The following is a 19,464-nucleotide window of genomic DNA, read 5'->3' as shown; positions in this document are numbered from 1 at the left end:
GCCAACTGATAATTTCACATGTGGGAAATGTAAAGAAAATTTCACCAATCTTAAAAAGTTTTGCAAACACAAGGACACATGTAATACGGTAAATACAACTATATCAAGTTACTAACTATAACACAAGTATCTTATTTTAAAGATCAAAACTAGCTATCCCTTGTAAAAATCGTCCTTCCCACATTCAAGACACTACAGGTATCTTCGTAAAATTGGATCCATGAACCCTCTTCCTCCAGAAACCCTCCTTGTCACTTTAGATGTCACCTCATTGTATACCAACATACCTCATGGTGACAGCATACAATCTTGTAGGGACATTTGGCGAATACTTGAGAACCACCCACTGAATGTTTACTCCAGCTGCTTACACTGGTCTTGAAATGCAACAATTTCACCTTTAATGGTGAGCATTACCTTCAAATAAACGAGACAGTGATGGGGACGATAATGGCACCATCTTACGCCAATATTTTCATGGACAAATTAGAAAAACAAATTATTTCAACATCTTTATCCAAAAACTCTGTCTTGGTTCCGTTTCATTGATGATGTTGACATGAATTCGATTGAATCCCAACAAAATCTGGATGATTACATCAGACAAGAAAAACAATGCCCATCAGCCAATTAAATTTATGTATGAAGTTTCCGACTCTGAAATATCTTTCTTTGACACAACTACATCTATTTAGGTCGGTGTCATATCAAAATCTCTACTGTAAACCTGCAGATAAACATCAGTACCTTTCTCCCTAAATTAAAGCTGTCACCCGTAATACTGTACAAAAGGTATCCCGTACAGTCAAGCTCTCAGAGTAAAGCCGATTTGCTCCTCTCAGGAGGCTGTCACAAAACGGTTACAGCACTTCGGGGTTTTTTGACCAAACGAGGTTATAAGAAATTGAACATAGATAAGAGGCTTGCGCGCTTTCAATTACAGCCGCAATGACCTGTTATAGTACAAACGGAAGAGGCGCAGAAAAATAGTTCCGTTTGTTCTAACATACAATCCCTCCTTTAAGAACCTTTCACGTTTGATCCGTGCTAATTGACAAATAATTGCCAAGCACCCTAAATTATCCAAGATCTTTCCCAATCCTCCTGTCTTAGCTTTTCGGAGACCAGCAAGTCTGAAAGACTTATTTGTAAGAGGTGACGTCTCCTGAAATAAAAGCTGTTCTACTGCAGGATGGTGCAAGTCGTGTGGGAACAAACGATTTCTGACTTGTCAACAAAAACTAAGTACTCAAACATAAACTTGCCTCCCGACTGGGTCTGTGTACACTATATTTTGCAATGTAACTTGCAAAACCCACAATGTTGTATACCGCCTTCAGTGGCGATGTTGCATGCAGTATTTTGGCGAAACATAGCAGCCATTCAACAAACGCATGAATGGTCATCGAAGTGACTACACTTACAAGCCTAATCTCAAGAGCCTGGGACGCTCACCTGTATTTACTGAAGCTTTGGAAATTTTGTAAAACATGGTTAATATAATAGTATTAGATATATAAGATATTATACTATAATGATATATTTGATAAAATAACAAAAAATGCAAAATTTCTGTAAAATTACTTACTCCGAATCCAACAAATTTCAGGACAGATAAATATAAATCTGCTGAACAAGTTTGCAACCCGTCAGATTTGCTTTAAATGCTTTAGTTTCAAAGATTTAAACCAAATCTGCATTTTACCCATATGTTCTTTTTTTAGTCATGTCGGCCATGTTGATTAAAAGGCGGGATCATTGGACAATTATTTCAACTAGATACCATATAATGATGGTTATGGCCAAGTTTGGTAATATTTCTCTCTGTCGTTTCAGAAAAGAAGATTTTTGTAAAAGATTACAAAATTTACGAAAAATTGTTAACAATTGACTATAAAAACCAATAACTCTTTAAGGATTAACTGACAATTTTTGTCATGCTGATTTATTTGTAGATCTTACTTTGCTAAACAGTATTGCAGTTAACAGTTTATCTTTATTCATAATAATATTCAAGAAAATAACCAAAAACTGCAAAATGTCCTTACACTTACTAATGCAGGGGCAGCAACTCAACAGTTGCTTGTGTGACTCGTGTGAAAACTTAGGCGCGCATAGATGTTAACCTGATGTACAGTTCAATCTCATGTCAGATTTTCTCTTAATGCTTTAGTTTCAGAGAAGTCAAGAACTGCATTTTACATGTTCTCTTTTTATGTCGGCCATGTTGGTTTGCGGGTCGGGTCATCGGACACATTTTGTTAACTAGATTCCCTAGTGATGATTTTTTAATTTGGCCCCGTAGTTTCAGAGGGGAAGATTTTTATAAAGGTAACAGACGACGACGACGGACGACGGACTCCAAGTGATGAGAAAATCTCACTTGACGTTTCAGGTCAGTTGAGCTAAAACGGATAAAACCTTTTTTGAAAGCTAAACCTCTGGCGTGTATGACAGTTGCATTGACTTCTATATATTGACAATTAGGTCTGAGCAGAACAAACATACATTATAAATAAAATGTAAAAAATGGGGTTCAACAGTTACTATTGTGTAAAATATGTTTTTGATGCCGTTTTTTACTGTCTAAAAAGTAAAATTACATAAACATCGAACTCCAATGATGGTCTAAAACGGAAATTCTATAATCAATTGGCAAAATCAAGAGCTCAAACACATCAAACGAATGGATTACAACTGTCATATTCCTGAATTGGTACAGGCATTTTCTTGTGTAGAAAATAGGGGATAAAACCTGGTTTGATAGCTGAATGGACCTCTCAACTGTATAACAAAATGATATTAGCAGTCTCTGTTATGTCGTGGTTCTCTTATATTTTATACATTTCCCCCAGTTTTGTAACCCGTATGATATGTCTGTATGTTGAATAATATTTACGAATAATGTCCTTGTACCGATGATAACATTCAGTAAATGTTTTGACTAGTTTTTGATATCGAAAACTCTGGTGTAATGATTTTTCAGTAATACATAAATTTCTCTCGCTAAAATCTAATAAGTTATTACATACACGGACGAATCGTTGAGTTGAGTTATATAGCACCATAAGATTGAGACAAGGAACATCACCATCTTAAAATGGATAATTAACAATATGATACAATAAAATCATTCATCTCTTTTATCATAAATTTTGGTATAAAGTTTCCCGTTAATTATATAGATTGAGGAAAGGGCAGTGTTAATTGATAGTATAAGCTTTTTTTTCAACAAGAATTTTTAGTATGAACACTGAAGTCGTCATTATTGAGAGTCAATATATCATCAAAATATCTAAAAGTATTGTTAAAATTATGTAGCAGATGTTATTTCGATATATGATCCTTGTTAAAGCCCGTATCTTGATCAAAATATTTTACGTTTTTGTATTGTTACTTGTATGGAGAGTTGTGTCATTGGCACTCATACCACATCTTCTTATATCTATATGTATATATATCTTTCAGATATTGGAATACGAGAATCATCGTAAAACGCATTCATTTGCATTATTCGCAATAATAAAAGCTCACAATAATTTCTGAATCAGTTTTATGAATTGAATACTCATTATGTCTATATTTCTGTTTTTTAGAAACAAGTGAAGCCAGCTCAACACTATTTAAGTAAGAAATAAACTTATAAATATTTGTTCCATTTACATACATGTAAGTGTGAATTACTAGGCAGAGTTTGTTTGTTTTAAAATACAACTTTACTTTACTGGTGATCAAAACCACGGCTCCATGTTGAAGTACCTACAATTGTTAATTTTTTATACTATGTGGCTTGGATGGAGAGTTGTCTTATTGGCACTCATTCTTATCTTCTTATTTATATGTTACACATCAAACAAGTAAACAAATTACATGTTACAGTTTATCCTTGGATATTACTATTATTATATGTGATCTTCAGTCAATTAGTTTGCTCTCTTAGTTAACAAGGAACTTTTACTTTGAAGTTATATTACATTGTTAGAAGTGTTTATCGTGGAAACGTTGATCATGATATATGCATGATTTTGTTTTTGGCATTTGACCATTTTCTCTGATATCATAAAGCCATAGGAAAGCTTACTTTTGCTAAAACAAGTTTAAATAATAATTGTATGTTAACCAATCCCCCCTTGAAATGGTGGTTCATAGATTGACAATAGAATTGGTTTGCCATCTTTGGGATCTCTTTGATTCTTGTCTTATCATATGTTTCTTTACGGGTCACTTCTTCGATCGAAGGACTGTCAGTATTCGTTGATAAATAATCCTATTAGCAGTGATTATATATTTCATGTACTATATGTAATTCTGATTCAAGTGTTTTGTTCATTTTTAGTAAATAAAATAATGTTATCTTGCTAAAACAATTATGCAGCTCTATTATACAAAATGTAACTTCTTTAATTTACTAAACGTACTTGAAATGGTATATTCTTATCTTTTAGAAATAATCGGAAAATTCATAATTTCTGAAGCAAGTGAACGATTGGAAACAAACGCAGCAAAAATGTTTCAGGATAATCCAGACCAATTTGATACTAATGAGATAGATGTACGTTATGTGGAGAGAGGCTGCTTGATAGTGTGGACCGAATCTTCTCAATATGATCTGGAAAATGAGGATAAACTGAAGGAAGACTGTATTCAATTTACCAAAAATATGTTTCAAAAATGTTCTTTGGATTCGACAGAAACGACAAATATCAAAGTGAATGTCAAATTTTCAAAAACATGTCAAGGTATATATTATATGATTTCATTTTGAAGCACTTAGTATATTTCAATAAGATTGTAACCTTATAATTCTTTCTTGTTTGTCTAATTATTGTTTTTTTTATTCAGCCTTAGTTGTTCTTGTTACCGAAGAAAATGAGTACATAGATATAACTAGCCTAACTTATTTTACTTTATTTCAGATTCATTACAAACAAAAGATGACCGATCAGACTATCTACATTGTGGAACATGTAGACAAGAATTTTCAACAATCAACACTTTCATCTCTCATAAAAAAGAATGTATCAGGAATCGAAAGATAAATAAACAAAAGCAGAAAGACATTTTGAAGGTAAATGTTATTTTATAAAAATAAGAAGATGTTATATGATGATCTAATAGACCACTGTCCAGTGATCAAAAGCTAATGAAGTTAACTAATATAGGTCATCGTACAGACTTCAGTTTATAGCACATGGTCAGCTACAAAATGCCTCGAATTTACGTGTTTATGTACAAAACAATAAACCTTTCAAACGAATAACAAGTATGATATACAGCAAAAAACGTCAACTACTGAATTACATGCCCCGGACTTGACACAGATACATTTAGAATGTGGCGGGATTTAATTAGTTTGCCGATGTCAAACCGAAGTTATTTGTGTTGCAGTATATGTTCAATTTAAGAACTTACAATAAAAAACAGTTTAAAAGGGCAAGACTCTTCAAATCAGACAAAATATCTAACAAAAACACAGATCGGACAAGGATGGCTAATTATGCATCTCCTCGAAACCAAGTAGACACTAGTATTAAGTACTGATCTGTGAGTACGCAAAACCCTACTGTAAGGTTGTTCAAAGCTTATAAGAACTAACAAAAAATATCATCAGAACACATCCAATTTATTAATTGTATAAAGACCTCATTAACAATCAGAGAAAAACTTGATCTTGCACAGGCCTAGATATCCACAGATCGTAGAGCCATGCATTTGCAAATGTATATTACAATTATAATTAGAATGATTTTAATTTACAGATAGCAAAATCAATATTTATACCAATAAATACAATATTCAAAGATCTGATCTAAGTGTTGAGTTGGGAACCTTTTACAACACGTTTATTAAAAGAATCAATAAGTGTACCCTGATCGTATCTTAATTGCCGGGATTGGTAAACAATATCTATACTATTAAACGAGAAGACCTAAATTTGGGTGTCGCTTCTCTTCTTTCCACAATAAATTAATCATCATGCCACTGTGTCCTATGGGTACAATGCATAATCGCATTTGTCATCCATTTATATGATTATTCAGATTGAGTTATTTGGTTAAAAAACGAGAAAAAAGACGTCCGGATATGTTTCCGTCATTGGTCATTGTATACTTTGAACATACATTATTACTACGAATACAGTGTATTTTCTGTCTTATATCCGTCATTGGACGAAATTTAAGTCAGATTAGACCTCCGATTTGCGTATTTCTTTTTACTTTGAAACAAATACATATACTACGAATAAAGTGTATTTTCTGTCTGATATCATTTTCAAGTTTACAATCCACGGCAGTCACAGGGTTTATTTAATAGAGTGGGTCTGAATAATATATCAATGACCTCTATGGATCAATAATAAAACTGCGAATTGACTGTAAAAAGAAAATACACTTTCAGGACGTCTGGAACGGGTGTTTTTAATATCGAAATTTCAGGATTGACCATTTCGGGATCCGGGATTTCTTTTTTTCGAATTTCGGGATGTCGAGATATTTTAATTTGTATAATAAATTCAGAACCTCGGGATTTCATGTTTTTAAGCCTGGGAGATTGGGATCAGGGCCCCTCCACAGTGCTGGATACAGAAGGGGCCCGTTGACTGCCTAAGAGGGGCCCGCTCCGGTCATGCTTCAGTGATTCCCTATATAAGCAACCAATTATTTTCCAGAAAAGGGGGGGGGGCGGTACCCCTAAATCCGCCTCTGCCCGACCCCCCCTTTAAAGAATGTTCATAATATACAGATAAGCGCTAAGATTATTCATGTGTCATTAAAATTAATAGATAACATACAAAAAAAAAGGATTTTTTTGTGGAAAAAGGAGGAGCCGGGCTAGAAAAACATTTATCCTGTCCCAAATTACCTATGACTTTTGGGGTATATATTTCCCAATTGATACGATACTCCCGTGCTTGCATTTCCTATCATGATTTTCTTGATAGAGGGTTACTGCTCACAAGGAAGCTATTAAACCAAGAGTTCCAAATGGTGAAGTTGAAATCATCCCTTCGTACATTTTACGGACGCTATCACGAGTTGGTTGACCGTTATGGAATAACCGTTTCACAAATGATATCGGATATGTTCCTTACGTCGTAACTACAATCCCCTTCCCTTTCATGAATGTGACCTACCGAATTAGACTATTTACCGGATTTGTAATCACATAAGCAACACGACGGGTGCCACATGTTGAGCAGGATCTGCTTACCCTTCCGGAGCACCTGAGATCACCCCTAGTTTTTGATGGGGTTCGTGTTGTTTATTCTTTAGTTTTTTATGTTGTGTCGTGTGTACTATTATTTTTCTGTTTTTCTTTTTTCATTTTTAGCCTTGGCGTTGTCAGTTTGTTTTAGATTTATGAGTTTGACTGTCCCTTTGGTATCTTTCGTCCCTCTTTTGATACCTTTTCTAAAAATCTCAAGTCGCTAAATGTTTTACAAAAAAAAGAAGATGTGGTATGAATGCCAATGGGACAGGTCTCCTCAAGAGACCAAAATGACACCAAAATTAACATTAAAAGGTCACCTTACGGCCTTCAACAATAAGCAAAAGCCGATACTGCATAGTCTGATATAAAAGGCCCCGAAATGACAATGTAAAACAATGCAAATGAGAAAACTAACAGCTTTATTTATGTACAAAAATGAACGAAAAACAAATATCACTGAACCACTGAATTACAGGCTCCTGACTGGAATGTTCATAATACATGTACACTAAATGTATGTTCATAATGAAATTAACAGAAAACAAAAAATGGGAATTTTGGAAATAAAGGAGGAGGGTTAAAAAAAAACATTTTCCTGTCCCCAAGTACCTATGACTTTTGATACTTTTCCTGAAATTCTCAAGTCATTAAATCTTTTACAAAATTCTTCCTACAACACTTTACATCCTTTCAAATACGCTCTGAATGCCCGCAATTTCGCTAGTGTGTTCCAGTATCTGTGAAAAGTACGGCGTGCTAGCTAGTTTGAACTATTCAGTTACAAACAAAAATGAATATTTTTCGTCGCATTTTTCTCTGGAACTACAATACAAGGATTTCTGAAATTTGGTTTCAGGGTTTATCGAAGTCAGCTATACCGTGTGATGCGTTTTCAGATTGATCACTCGTAACTTCCTGTTTACCGAACACTTGTATGATTTTACACATGATAGCCAAGTTAAAAATTTTCGTCATATTTTTCTCAGGAACTACAATACAAGGATTTCTGAAATTTGGTTTCAGGATTTATATAAGTCAGCTATACCGTGTGATGCGTTTTCAGATTCATCACTCGACAACTTCCTGTTTACCGAACACTTGCATATTTTTACACTATTAATATTATCCACTTGCAGCGGGGGTATCATCAGTGAGCAGTAGCTCGCAGTTTCACTTGTTCTGTCAATTTACCGAAACGAAATTTGACTTATTTCTTATAATAGAAATCATGCTAGCACATATCATGATGATTGCATAGTTTATGTTATATGATATCACATTTTATTTTTACAATACTATACAAAGATGAATGTAGTATTTAGATAATATTAAAACATTGTTTTTGTTAACCAAAATAGTGTAACAATTATTTCTGTGTTTAGATCATATCTTGTATTTTTATAATAATTTGGTTTTTGCCCTTGATTTATTTTAGTGACGTTTTAGTATTTCCTGGAAGTGAAATTAAGATAAAAGAAAACAAGCCTGAGTCTTAGCTCTTAGAAATGTTATTAACTAAACTTCATATATTTTTGTAGACTGACATCTCAAAAAAGACTGAAGATGTCGCCTTGAAAACCTCTGGACCTATAGCTGAAAGTAAATGAATGATTGTTAACCATTTTCATGTTTTGTTTCTTTTTCCATTACTTACTTAAAATTTTGTATGTTTGTATTAAATATAGAGTTTTTCGGAACAAAATACATACATATAAGTATTGATATCTAGATAGTAAAGTTGTTTTTCTTTTTGAAAATATTTTCATATAATTATGTTTAAATATATAAATGTCTATCAATTTTCTCGTCAAACTATGAACATATCACTAAACTATATGAGATAATACTTTGTAGATGAAAATATTCCGAGTGAGATCAGGTTAATGTCTGATAAAACATCCGTTCCACTGTACCTCAAATTACTGGAGTCTGGCTGTGAGAAGAAAAGAGACATTCGTTTAGTCGTTGTCGGAATGAAAGGATCAGGGAAAACTTCATTTATTAAGAGATTATTAAACGAAGATTGTACACATGTAAGCAGAACAAATGGCATTGAAGTTCACAGAATAAGATATAACGCAAACTCTGATGATGACGTTTGGAAAAGATTAGATGGTAGGATACTTAACACAGTTATTTCTCGAATCTCTCGACCAGACAAGTTTTGAATGCATATATGGTAAAAAAAAAAATCTTTGTGTTTAACGGTAGGGTTAGTCTCGTTCTGGTGACAAGTTTCCTGAACCAACACATGTAAGTTGTAAACTTGAAATAACATGACCTAGTCATAAGTAAAAAAAATATATTTATATTTCACATACATACCTTCGTTATAAAAAGAGTAACACTGAAAAATAAAGTCTAACTCAGGATTTGCTATAGGAAAGGATTAAATATTTGTATTATGTTTGATTATGAGAGGTTATTAAATGCATCTGACAAAATATATTAAGAAATTAAAAACCAATTGTTCAGAGAACAATTGAAGGTCTTTCCATCAAAACAATGTATTTTGATATGAAAAGTTGTGAAACTAAGTTTAAAATGTCATTTCAATCGTCAAATGATAGCTCCTAGTAAGCTGATTCCAAAAATATATTGTTTCCATACATTTTTTTTAAATAAGGGAGATAATTTGTTACTTCCGGTTTGAAAAATGTTACTTCCGATTATATTTGAATATTTACTTGACACTGATTCCAAAAATATCTGGTTCTATATACTTTTATATTAATAAAGTACAAAAAAATAGCTATTTCCGGTTTACAAAAGGTCACTTCCGGTTGTTTTTTACAAGGTTAAATGGTTTGATACCTTTTTCTAAAAGTTGTATATCTTTATCATGTATACATATAGAATAAAAGCAAAGGTCAAAATCTAGAACGTCAAATTAAGCTATGACCTTGAGATCAATTTCAAGGTCATAAACCAAGGACCTCAAATCAAAAGACCATAGGTCTTTATTATATTTAGTTAATGAGTTATATCACCAAACGCGTATTTTTAAATACAAGAGGGGAGAAAACTCCCTTTTACATTCAACGTACGCTTGCAATCAAAATTTACATCTTACGACATGTCGCAACTAACAATTTAGTAAAAATAATTTGTTGATATCTTATACAGTCTTTGGATATAAGTGAAAATAAGCCAAATTCAAATATTAGAATATGACCTTGACCTTTGACCTTGACCTAATTTTCATTTTTTGGGACCAAGGACCTCAAATCAAAAGATCCTAGGTCTCTATCACTTATGATTTATAAGATAGAAATTCATATCACTTATATCAGATGCATAAGGGGAAATAACTCTCATATGGAGCGGTCATATCGCTTCGGTCAAAATAGGACAAATCATGCGAAGGATATAACGAGCAATTTTGTAAAATAAATTTGTCATAATCTTTTACGGTTGCGAAGGAGATGCGCTAACAAGGAAAACAGTGTTTGGGGAGATAACTCCTACAAAGAAAAGTATTCGTTTACGCAGGGTAAATTTCAAAAGCGCATAAACTGTTCGATATCATATACCAAATATCTAAGCGACATATTGCGAAACAAATGTTTATCGCAAGAACAAAATTAGGCGGAAGAAAAAAAAAAAAAATTAAAAACCAATTGTTCAGAGAACAATTGAAGGTCTTTCCATCAAAACAATGTATTTTGATATGAAAAATTGTGAAACTAAGTTTTAAATGTCATTTCAATCGTCAAATGATAGCTCCTAGTAAACTGATTCCAAAAATATATTGTTTCCATACATTTTTTTTTAAATAAAGGAGATAATTTGTTACTTCCGGTTTGAAAAATGTTACTTCCGATTATATTTGAATATTTACTTGACACTGATTCCAAAAATATCTGGTTCTATATACTTTTATATTAATAAAGTACAAAAAAATAGCTACTTCCGGTTTACAAAAGGTCACTTCCGGTTGTTTTTTTTAAGGTTAAATGGTTTGATACCTTTTTCTAAAAGTTGTATATCTTTATCATGTATACATATAGAATAAAAGCAAAGGTCAAAATCTAGAACGTCAAATTAAGCTATGACCTTGAGATCAATTTCAAGGTCATAAACCAAGGACCTCAAATCAAAAGACCATAGGTCTTAATTATATTTTGTTAATGAGTTATATCACCAAACGCGTATTTTTACATACAAGAGGGGAGAAAACTCCCTTTTACATTCAACGTACGCTTGCAATCAAAATTTACATCTTACGACATGTCGCAACTAACAATTTAGTAAAAATAATTTGTTGATATCTTATACAGTCTTTGGATATAAGTGAAAATAAGCCAAATTCAAATATCAGAATATGACCTTGACCTTTGACCTTGACCTAATTTTCATTTTTTGGGACCAAGGACCTCAAATCAAAAGATCCTAGGTCTCTATCACTTATGATTTATAAGATAGAAATTCATATCACTTATATCAGATGCATAAGGGGAAATAACTCTCATATGGAGCGGTCATATGGCTTCGGTCAAAATAGGACAAATCATGCGAAGGATATAACGAGCAATTTTGTAAAATAAATTTGTCATAATCTTTAACGGTTGCGAAGGAGATGCGCTAACAAGGAAAACAGTGTTTGGGGAGATAACTCCTAAAAAGAAAAGTATTCGTTTACGCAGGGTAAATTTCAAAAGCGCTTAAACTGTTCGATATCACATACAAAATATCTAAGCGACATATTGCGAAACAAATGTTTATCGCAAGAACAAAATTAGGCGGAAGAAAAAAAAAAAAAAAAAAAAAAATAATCAGAAGAAAAACAATAGGTCTTTCCACAGAAAAGTGGAAAGACCTAATAATCAGAAGAAAAACAATAGGTCTTTCCACAGAAAAGTGGAAAGACCTAATAAGGCTTAAGCTTATCATATACACAAGTTTATTGGCCTATAGGTTTTATTCCTGGAACAAGTAATGCCACAAATAACATCAATAAATGGCACCATTTGGACCCTCGAAAGAACATTTTAAATAGAAATAACGCTCTTTCATTGATGTTTCAGAATAATTCAAGATGTGTTAAATTTGGTTAGAAATATTGACAATAACATCATAGCGACTGGCAATTGAAATTTAGGTTTCCAGACAAAATCTTTATAACATGAACAAATCGAGGGGGTAATCCTCTTGATTTTTATGGTCACTAGGTTGACTGCAATTTATAGTAATATGTCTCATTGTCTGTCAGGCAGGGTTGGCCTGATCTTGACTTCATTTCATGGATCAGTGATTAAGGTTACTTCAGTTACATTTAATGTGTCAAGTTTGTTTCTCACACATGTCAAATACTACAAGCAGTAGGAATAGTAGGTCAACTATATTTGGTGTATGAAATGAGTGTAAGGTGAATATGTCTAATTGCAAGACTTACATCGGACTTTGACCTCAATGAAAATGTCATGGTTCATTGAACAATGCTTAGTTTTTGTGGTTTGATCTATTTCCAAATGTTTCTCAGATACTATAAACTACATGTACATGCATGACATGTATAGGATCACTATTTTTGCACACTTAGGTGTTGACATGAATATCAATTATATGGTCATTTTTATGAATTTTCTGTTTACAAAACTTTGAATTTTTCGAAAAACTAAGGATTTTCTTACCCCAGGAGTAGATTACCTTAGCCGTATTTGGCACAACTTTTTGGAATTTTGGGTCCTCAATGCTCTTCAACTTTGTATTTGTTTGGCTTATTAACTATTTTGATCTGAGCGTCACTGATGAGTCTTATGTAGACGAAACGCGCGTCTGGCGTATAAAATTATAATCCTGGTACTTTTGATAACTATTTGGCATATTATTGGATATTCATAAGTTGTACAAGTTTGATTGGCAGGCTTTAGATCTGACCATGACCTCATTTCATGTTTCATTGGGCAATGTTTAGTTTTCATGGTTTGAATGTTAAGAATGTTAAGTCTATTTCAGACGCTATAAATCACTAAATTTGGGGTATGGAATATCAGTTTGTAGGGTGTACATCATCTGTCTGGCATGGTTAATTTGGCTATGACTTCATTTTCAAAGGTAATCGATAATGGAAAGTTTGTGTGATACTTGTACATGTAGTAAAACTTTCATACATGTAGGCAAAGCAGACATGACATTCCAGCATGTGCACAGTCACTCTTGTTTACATCTGACACCATTGATCATGTCTACAATGTTGATTATACAAATGTAGCTGTTTTTTGATAACACAAGTCTGACAACTATTAACAATTGTTATAATTCATTTGATAATACTAAGTATTGTAGTATTGTATAACATGTATAATGTACGATAACCAGAATAAGGAGATGTGGTATGAGTTTCAATAAGACGAACATCAACCGTAGACCAAGTGATGTAATTGTAAGAAACTGCACATCCTTCAACAATGAGCAAATTCAGTACCGTATAAGTGTGATAATGAAAAAACCTATAACAGGCCTAGCCATATTTGTTGGTGTACATGGTGTAACACAATGTAAACAAGTTTAGATGAGACACCCAAGTTTGATTTTTATACAAAAGCAACATTGATACATCAGTGATGACAAAAATATATTGTGGTTAACCAAAGACTTGTACTATAATAGGTGATCCTCTGCCCTAATTCATGTTTTTTTCTACAAATCCATTCTATCTGCTTTTGAATAAACACCCCATAAGTCCGACACCCAAATAGTCCGACACGAAGTAATTGAACAATATTATAAATAAATAGTCTGTATTTCAAGAGGTTAATCAACTTATTTTGAATTGATCTTCATGAGAGTCTCAAAATAACATATTCATTAATTACTTACAATATTATAATTTTGCTTATTGTCCAGTAGCAAATATTACATGCATGTTCAGGACAAGAACAATTTAACAATAAATACACTTGGTAGGTTCTTTAATAGTTGCCATCCGGGATGAAAAGAGTCACTGAATCTTTGACTGAGACTGAACAATGAAAGTAACTACTATATTGAATACGGTCAGAATTTTGTCATTCAGCAGGCTCAGACAAGAGGCTACCGACGGCCCCTCAAAGAGTTGTTTCAATGGTTCTTAACCTGCAGAGAAGCAGGATATAATGTCACCACTCTGATATTTGTTAAAAATTATACATCCCGCACAACCAAACGTACGTCCAACTTTGACAATGGTTTACTGGCAGTCGAAAGAAAACCAAAATGACCACATTTCTATTCCCACTTGCATTTTATATTAAAATCCAAAACTAACTGCACCTTGTCCATCAAATGACTAAAGAACAGGTAATTCAATCGATCAAGGTTGATTTCAGTCCCTCCTTCTTTTAAAGTGAGTCCAACAATTTTTTTATGACTTTTTTTTCTTTTTCTAAGGTGTATATATTCAGAATAATGGACCCATTTGCCTAATTTATAAATGTGACCATTTTAAAATTTCCATTACTGTACTGTCATAGATATAGGAAGAAGCGGTGTTTGTGCCTATGAGACAACTCTTCATTCAAATAAAAATTGATAAAAGTAAACCATTATAGGTCAATGTACGGCCTTCAACACGGAGCCTCGGCTCACACAGAACAAAAAACTACAAAGGGACCCAAAATATTGTCTGTACATCTAGTAAAATTGTTCGTTTTCTTTACTGATTGAATAATATATCACTATTGGACAAGCATTTATATGATTAAATGATTTGAATTTGAAAAATTGACATGGGAAAAATATTTTGGATAAACGTTAGTACGACATATGATCAACTGAAACCACATAAGTGAATCCGATGTCAGTCTATAGAATTTAATAAGACCGGAGTCTAAAGAATAAAACAAGTTCTAAACCGTGATGTGGATAAATAAAAGAAGATTTGATTTCCCTGTCTGAAACAATGCGAGTTTTCTTGTTTTGAACATTTGAACTTTCACTGGCCTAGTTATTTTGCCGGGTATTGTACAGTACGTCCATCTACTAGTATCTATAAATACTTTTTTTTACAAAATATGTATGGTAAATTGGTTGCGAAAAATCCGGTGGAAATATGAATTTTTCTCGCGAGTGATAATATTTTTTACCTCAATCATGAATGCTGAAGTGCTATTAACATGTATCTTGGGTATCAATTACATTTGAACTTCAAATAGACCATTCGCTTCAATATACAGTAAAAAGTCGAGTTAATATTGAACTATTCAAAAATAAAATATGGTAATATAAAATAAATCAAATTAAGATAGATTTAAGATTTGTTTTTCCATAGCTGCAAAAAATGTGTTAAATGTTCATCATAGCTTTGATTTTTTTTTATAGAAATCAAAATGGTTAACATGGTTAATACGGCAATATTTATAATTTTACAAGAAAAAAACTGTAGCCCCAAATAAAAGCTCAGAATAAGTGTGTGAAATAAGCCCTCAAGAAAATATTAAGCAGTTTGATATGGAGATAAGTTTGACAAGTGTGTGTATTAGTTCCCCGTTAGGTTTAGAGTAAATCATGTATATTGACCGTTAATATGAAGTAATGTGATTCGTAAAACTACTGGTATTGAAAACAACCTTGTATGCATGAATGATTTCACAATTAACTAATTTAAAAAGAAAATAATTAAATATGTTATTCAGATAATATTGAAAAATTGTCAACTGTTAATAACAGTTATAAAGATACATTTGGTTACAAATATATTAGGTAACGTTTTTCGATTTTTCTGTTAGTAGTTATCTATTATCTAGTAAAATTGCAGGTATTTAGTGCTAGTTCCGATTTTATTTGTTGGAAGAGATTATAGACGAGGGAGTGTCCAAAAAATATATAAATTCAGCACATTCACTAAATAACCGAGGAATACAAAAATGTGTTCAGCGGCAAATATTTCAAAATCCTATCTAAAATTAATGTATTAAATGGGAGTGATAGTTGTTTCTCTTTGTCACAACCTTATATTTCACACGGTAAAATTGTTTTACAAATAATTTAACCGTCAGACATTTTGTATCCGTGACTTTAAAGTGTACATGAAGATCAATGTTTGGAAATTGCTACGCTTATAAATTAGCTATGACTATACAATGGTTGTAGCTATCATGATTTAACTGTTACAACCTTTTCTGCGTTCAAACAGTTTAATTATGACTGTTTCAACGTTTTCCGTGTTGGGTTGGGACAGTTATTAAATAACTGTTACAACTTTCAAATGGTTGCATCAGTTTTATTACGACTGCGACAACCGTTTAGGCGTTTAATCAGTTTATTTATGACTGTTGCAAGGTTTTTCGAGTTGGGACAGTTGTAAATCAACTGTTACAACTTTGAAATAGTTGGGACAGTTGTAAATCAACTGTTACAACTTTGAAATAGTTGTAACAGTCCTCTAATGACCGTGACAGTTATTTCTTGCGTTGTTGCAGTCGATTTATGTTATAGACAAACACTTTTAAAGTTGGGACAGTTACAAAATAACTGCAGCAGTGAAATTTAACAACTGTTACAACTTTAACAAACATTATCACTCTTAGAACGACTGTTACTGGTATGAACAGTTGTTTTTTTCGTCCAGTAGTGAATGTTTTTGACAACATTTTTTGTTTCCAGGTGACATATACTTGTATTGCACAAAACCTTTCAACACTGTGTTGAAAATGCTCCTTTTTAAGAAATAGTTTATGGATATTTGGGTCAGATATTCATTGTAAAAGGTAATTGTGCCATCAATGATATACAATATGAGGAAATTACCTGTTTAAATTTTGTTTTAGTTCAGCTATATATCGGAACTTTGGTTGATAGACAACTACATGTGTATTCAATCCCAGTATCTATGATGTGTTTATTTTCGATTTGAAACTATCAAAAATATTAAAGGAAGTTTTTTAACATCTGTTTACAGCCAAGAAAATCAAGAAAACTTAAATTATGTTGTAGACTTGCGCTCGTTATCAATTTTACTTCACGCAATCCACAAATATAAGTGCATCAAAATGAATCACCAAAATCCCTCATTTCATACTGGCTGGTTGTATTTTTAATCATTTGACAATAACAACATCTCTCATTCTAAATACTATAAAAGAAAAAATATACATCTATGAATTTATTTTTATTTTTAATGATAGACAACAAAGAAACATCTGAGCTTCATGCAAGACTGTTAAAACCATATCAGGAAACACTAATCAGCCAAAATAAAGGAATCAATAAACCATCAGAAGAATCGTCAGCCCACAAATCCATTATTAAAAGTTTAAAAAGAAATGAATCAAAGCAATCCGAAGCAGACTCTTTGGCTGTGGTCACTGAATCTCAAGTTGAAACTCCCGTAACTAAAGAACACCAAGTTACATTTTCTGTTGCCACAACATCTCATGACCAGACTAAAATTCTTCAATTAGAACAAGCATCCAGAGAAATTGAAACTATGCTAAAATCTGAAGTTGATCTTGATGACAAAGAGGAATATGCCACGCTATTATTATGGGACTTTGCGGGAGATGAAGAATACTATCACACACATCAAACCTTTTTGTCTCCAGATGCAATTTATCTTGTTTTTACAAAACTGAACAATGTTGACGACAAAGAGGCACTAGGTAATGTTGAATTATATTTATTGTGTGCAAAGAGTCGATAAACATCTATATGAACAAGATGAAACAGTGCTTATCAATTTTCACCATGTTCACCTTTAAAACAGATCTTCTGTTACATTGGAATCAATTAATAAAATGTTTTAAACTAATTTCAATTTTCACATCTAAGGAAATACATGCTATATGTAATGTTTCCACTGAGAGAAATTTAATCAATATGCAGCTGCTTTTGAAAAATTGTCATATATGTAAATGAATTACATAATGTGTAAATCAGTTTGTTCTCTTTGACGGAACCAGTTATACAGCGTCATTTGTAAGGACAAATACGTTATTAAATACTGAGAACAGTGTGCAGATCTAAAATATATTTTAGCTCATTATCCTTTACGATTTCGATGTAAGTACCAAGAAAATTGTCAATACCTTTTGCAAGATTACTTTATAAAAATAATACTTATACAGTCCTTGGATGGTGTAAACTTCCCAATAACACCATACACCATTACACCATACACCATACCCCATTGCACCATACACCTTGTACCATTACACCATACACGTAACACCTTTGCACCATACACCTTACACTTTACACCATACACCATTCCCCATTCTATCTACATGATCCGAAATTACCCATAATGCAATTAAATTTTAAATATTAAGATTTTTATTATGTTTATGCTTACAATCCAAAAAAATGAAATAAAAAAAAACTTCGTTTGCAACCAATGAAGGATCGTACACTATCATTCACACCATTCCCAATCGCACGTTACACAATCACACCATTCCTCATACACCGTTACACCATTCCCCGAAAACCATACACCATAGCACCATTACACCATACACGTTGTTTTGGGAAGTTTACACCATCCAAGGGCTGTAAAGACATGTTGTGAGTTTCTGTTCAAAATTATTTTTTAGATTTGGAAGGGGTTGAATTTAATAAAAAAAATATATAATATATTAACTTTAATTTGTGTTCATTGTTACCAAAACCAGGCCATACAAATTGTTTATATAATTTGTTTGCATGTGTTACTAATAATACTTTCAAACGTCTTCATTGTAACCTTGACTATTAAAGGACATTAATCAAATAAGTTTTTTGCCACAAGAAAAAAACAAAAAACTATTAATTTTCCTATCACTTAATTAAACGCTTCATTTTAAGTCTTTGTACCATGACTTTTTCTTTGTAGATTTATTTCGATTATGGATGGACTCAATACATTGTTACAGTACAATGAACGAGAAGACAAATGCATATAAGGACAATACGAGAATACAAGAGGATCTTGATCCACCAGTGTTTATTGTTGGTACTTGGAAAGATGCTGTGACATCAGAGACAGAAGAGGTAAATTGGTTATAAACACGTATTCATTAAGATGATCGCATTTTTATTTTGATTTTTCTTCTGTAATTCTAGTGGACTTTAAACTGTATTGAAATTACTTGCCTATTACAATATCAAATTAATCAAGTCACATCAAATTAAAAGATTTTTTTAAAAATGCTTACAAGTTAAGTAGTTTGAATACTTTAACACGTCTACAAAAAATTTCAAAATTTCAAACAATATGTTTATCAGTACATGTATATCTACTTTTAATAATTGTTTTTATTTTTGTGAGCATTTGACAGTTTACGTCAAGATTTC

At 32.4% G+C, this 19,464-nt stretch overlaps 1 protein-coding gene across 1 annotated transcript; it reads left to right on the top strand.

The window, feature by feature from the left end:
- LOC143058163 (uncharacterized) lies at positions 1 to 19,176 on the top strand. The gene is made up of 8 exons (XM_076231626.1): positions 1 to 88; positions 3,597 to 3,627; positions 4,446 to 4,739; positions 4,917 to 5,068; positions 8,751 to 8,811; positions 9,067 to 9,327; positions 17,319 to 17,792; positions 19,004 to 19,176. Exons 3-8 carry the CDS (start codon positions 4,508 to 4,510, stop codon positions 19,174 to 19,176), a joined length of 1,353 nt encoding a protein of 450 aa, XP_076087741.1. The 5' UTR covers positions 1 to 88; positions 3,597 to 3,627; positions 4,446 to 4,507.
- Positions 19,177 to 19,464: the final 288 nt, after the last annotated feature.

The sequence above is a fragment of the Mytilus galloprovincialis genome, chromosome 14 (genome assembly GCF_965363235.1).
Source record: "Mytilus galloprovincialis chromosome 14, xbMytGall1.hap1.1, whole genome shotgun sequence".
NCBI classification, from domain to species: Eukaryota; Metazoa; Mollusca; class Bivalvia; order Mytilida; family Mytilidae; genus Mytilus; species Mytilus galloprovincialis.
This window is presented reverse-complemented; position numbering and strand designations above follow the sequence as displayed.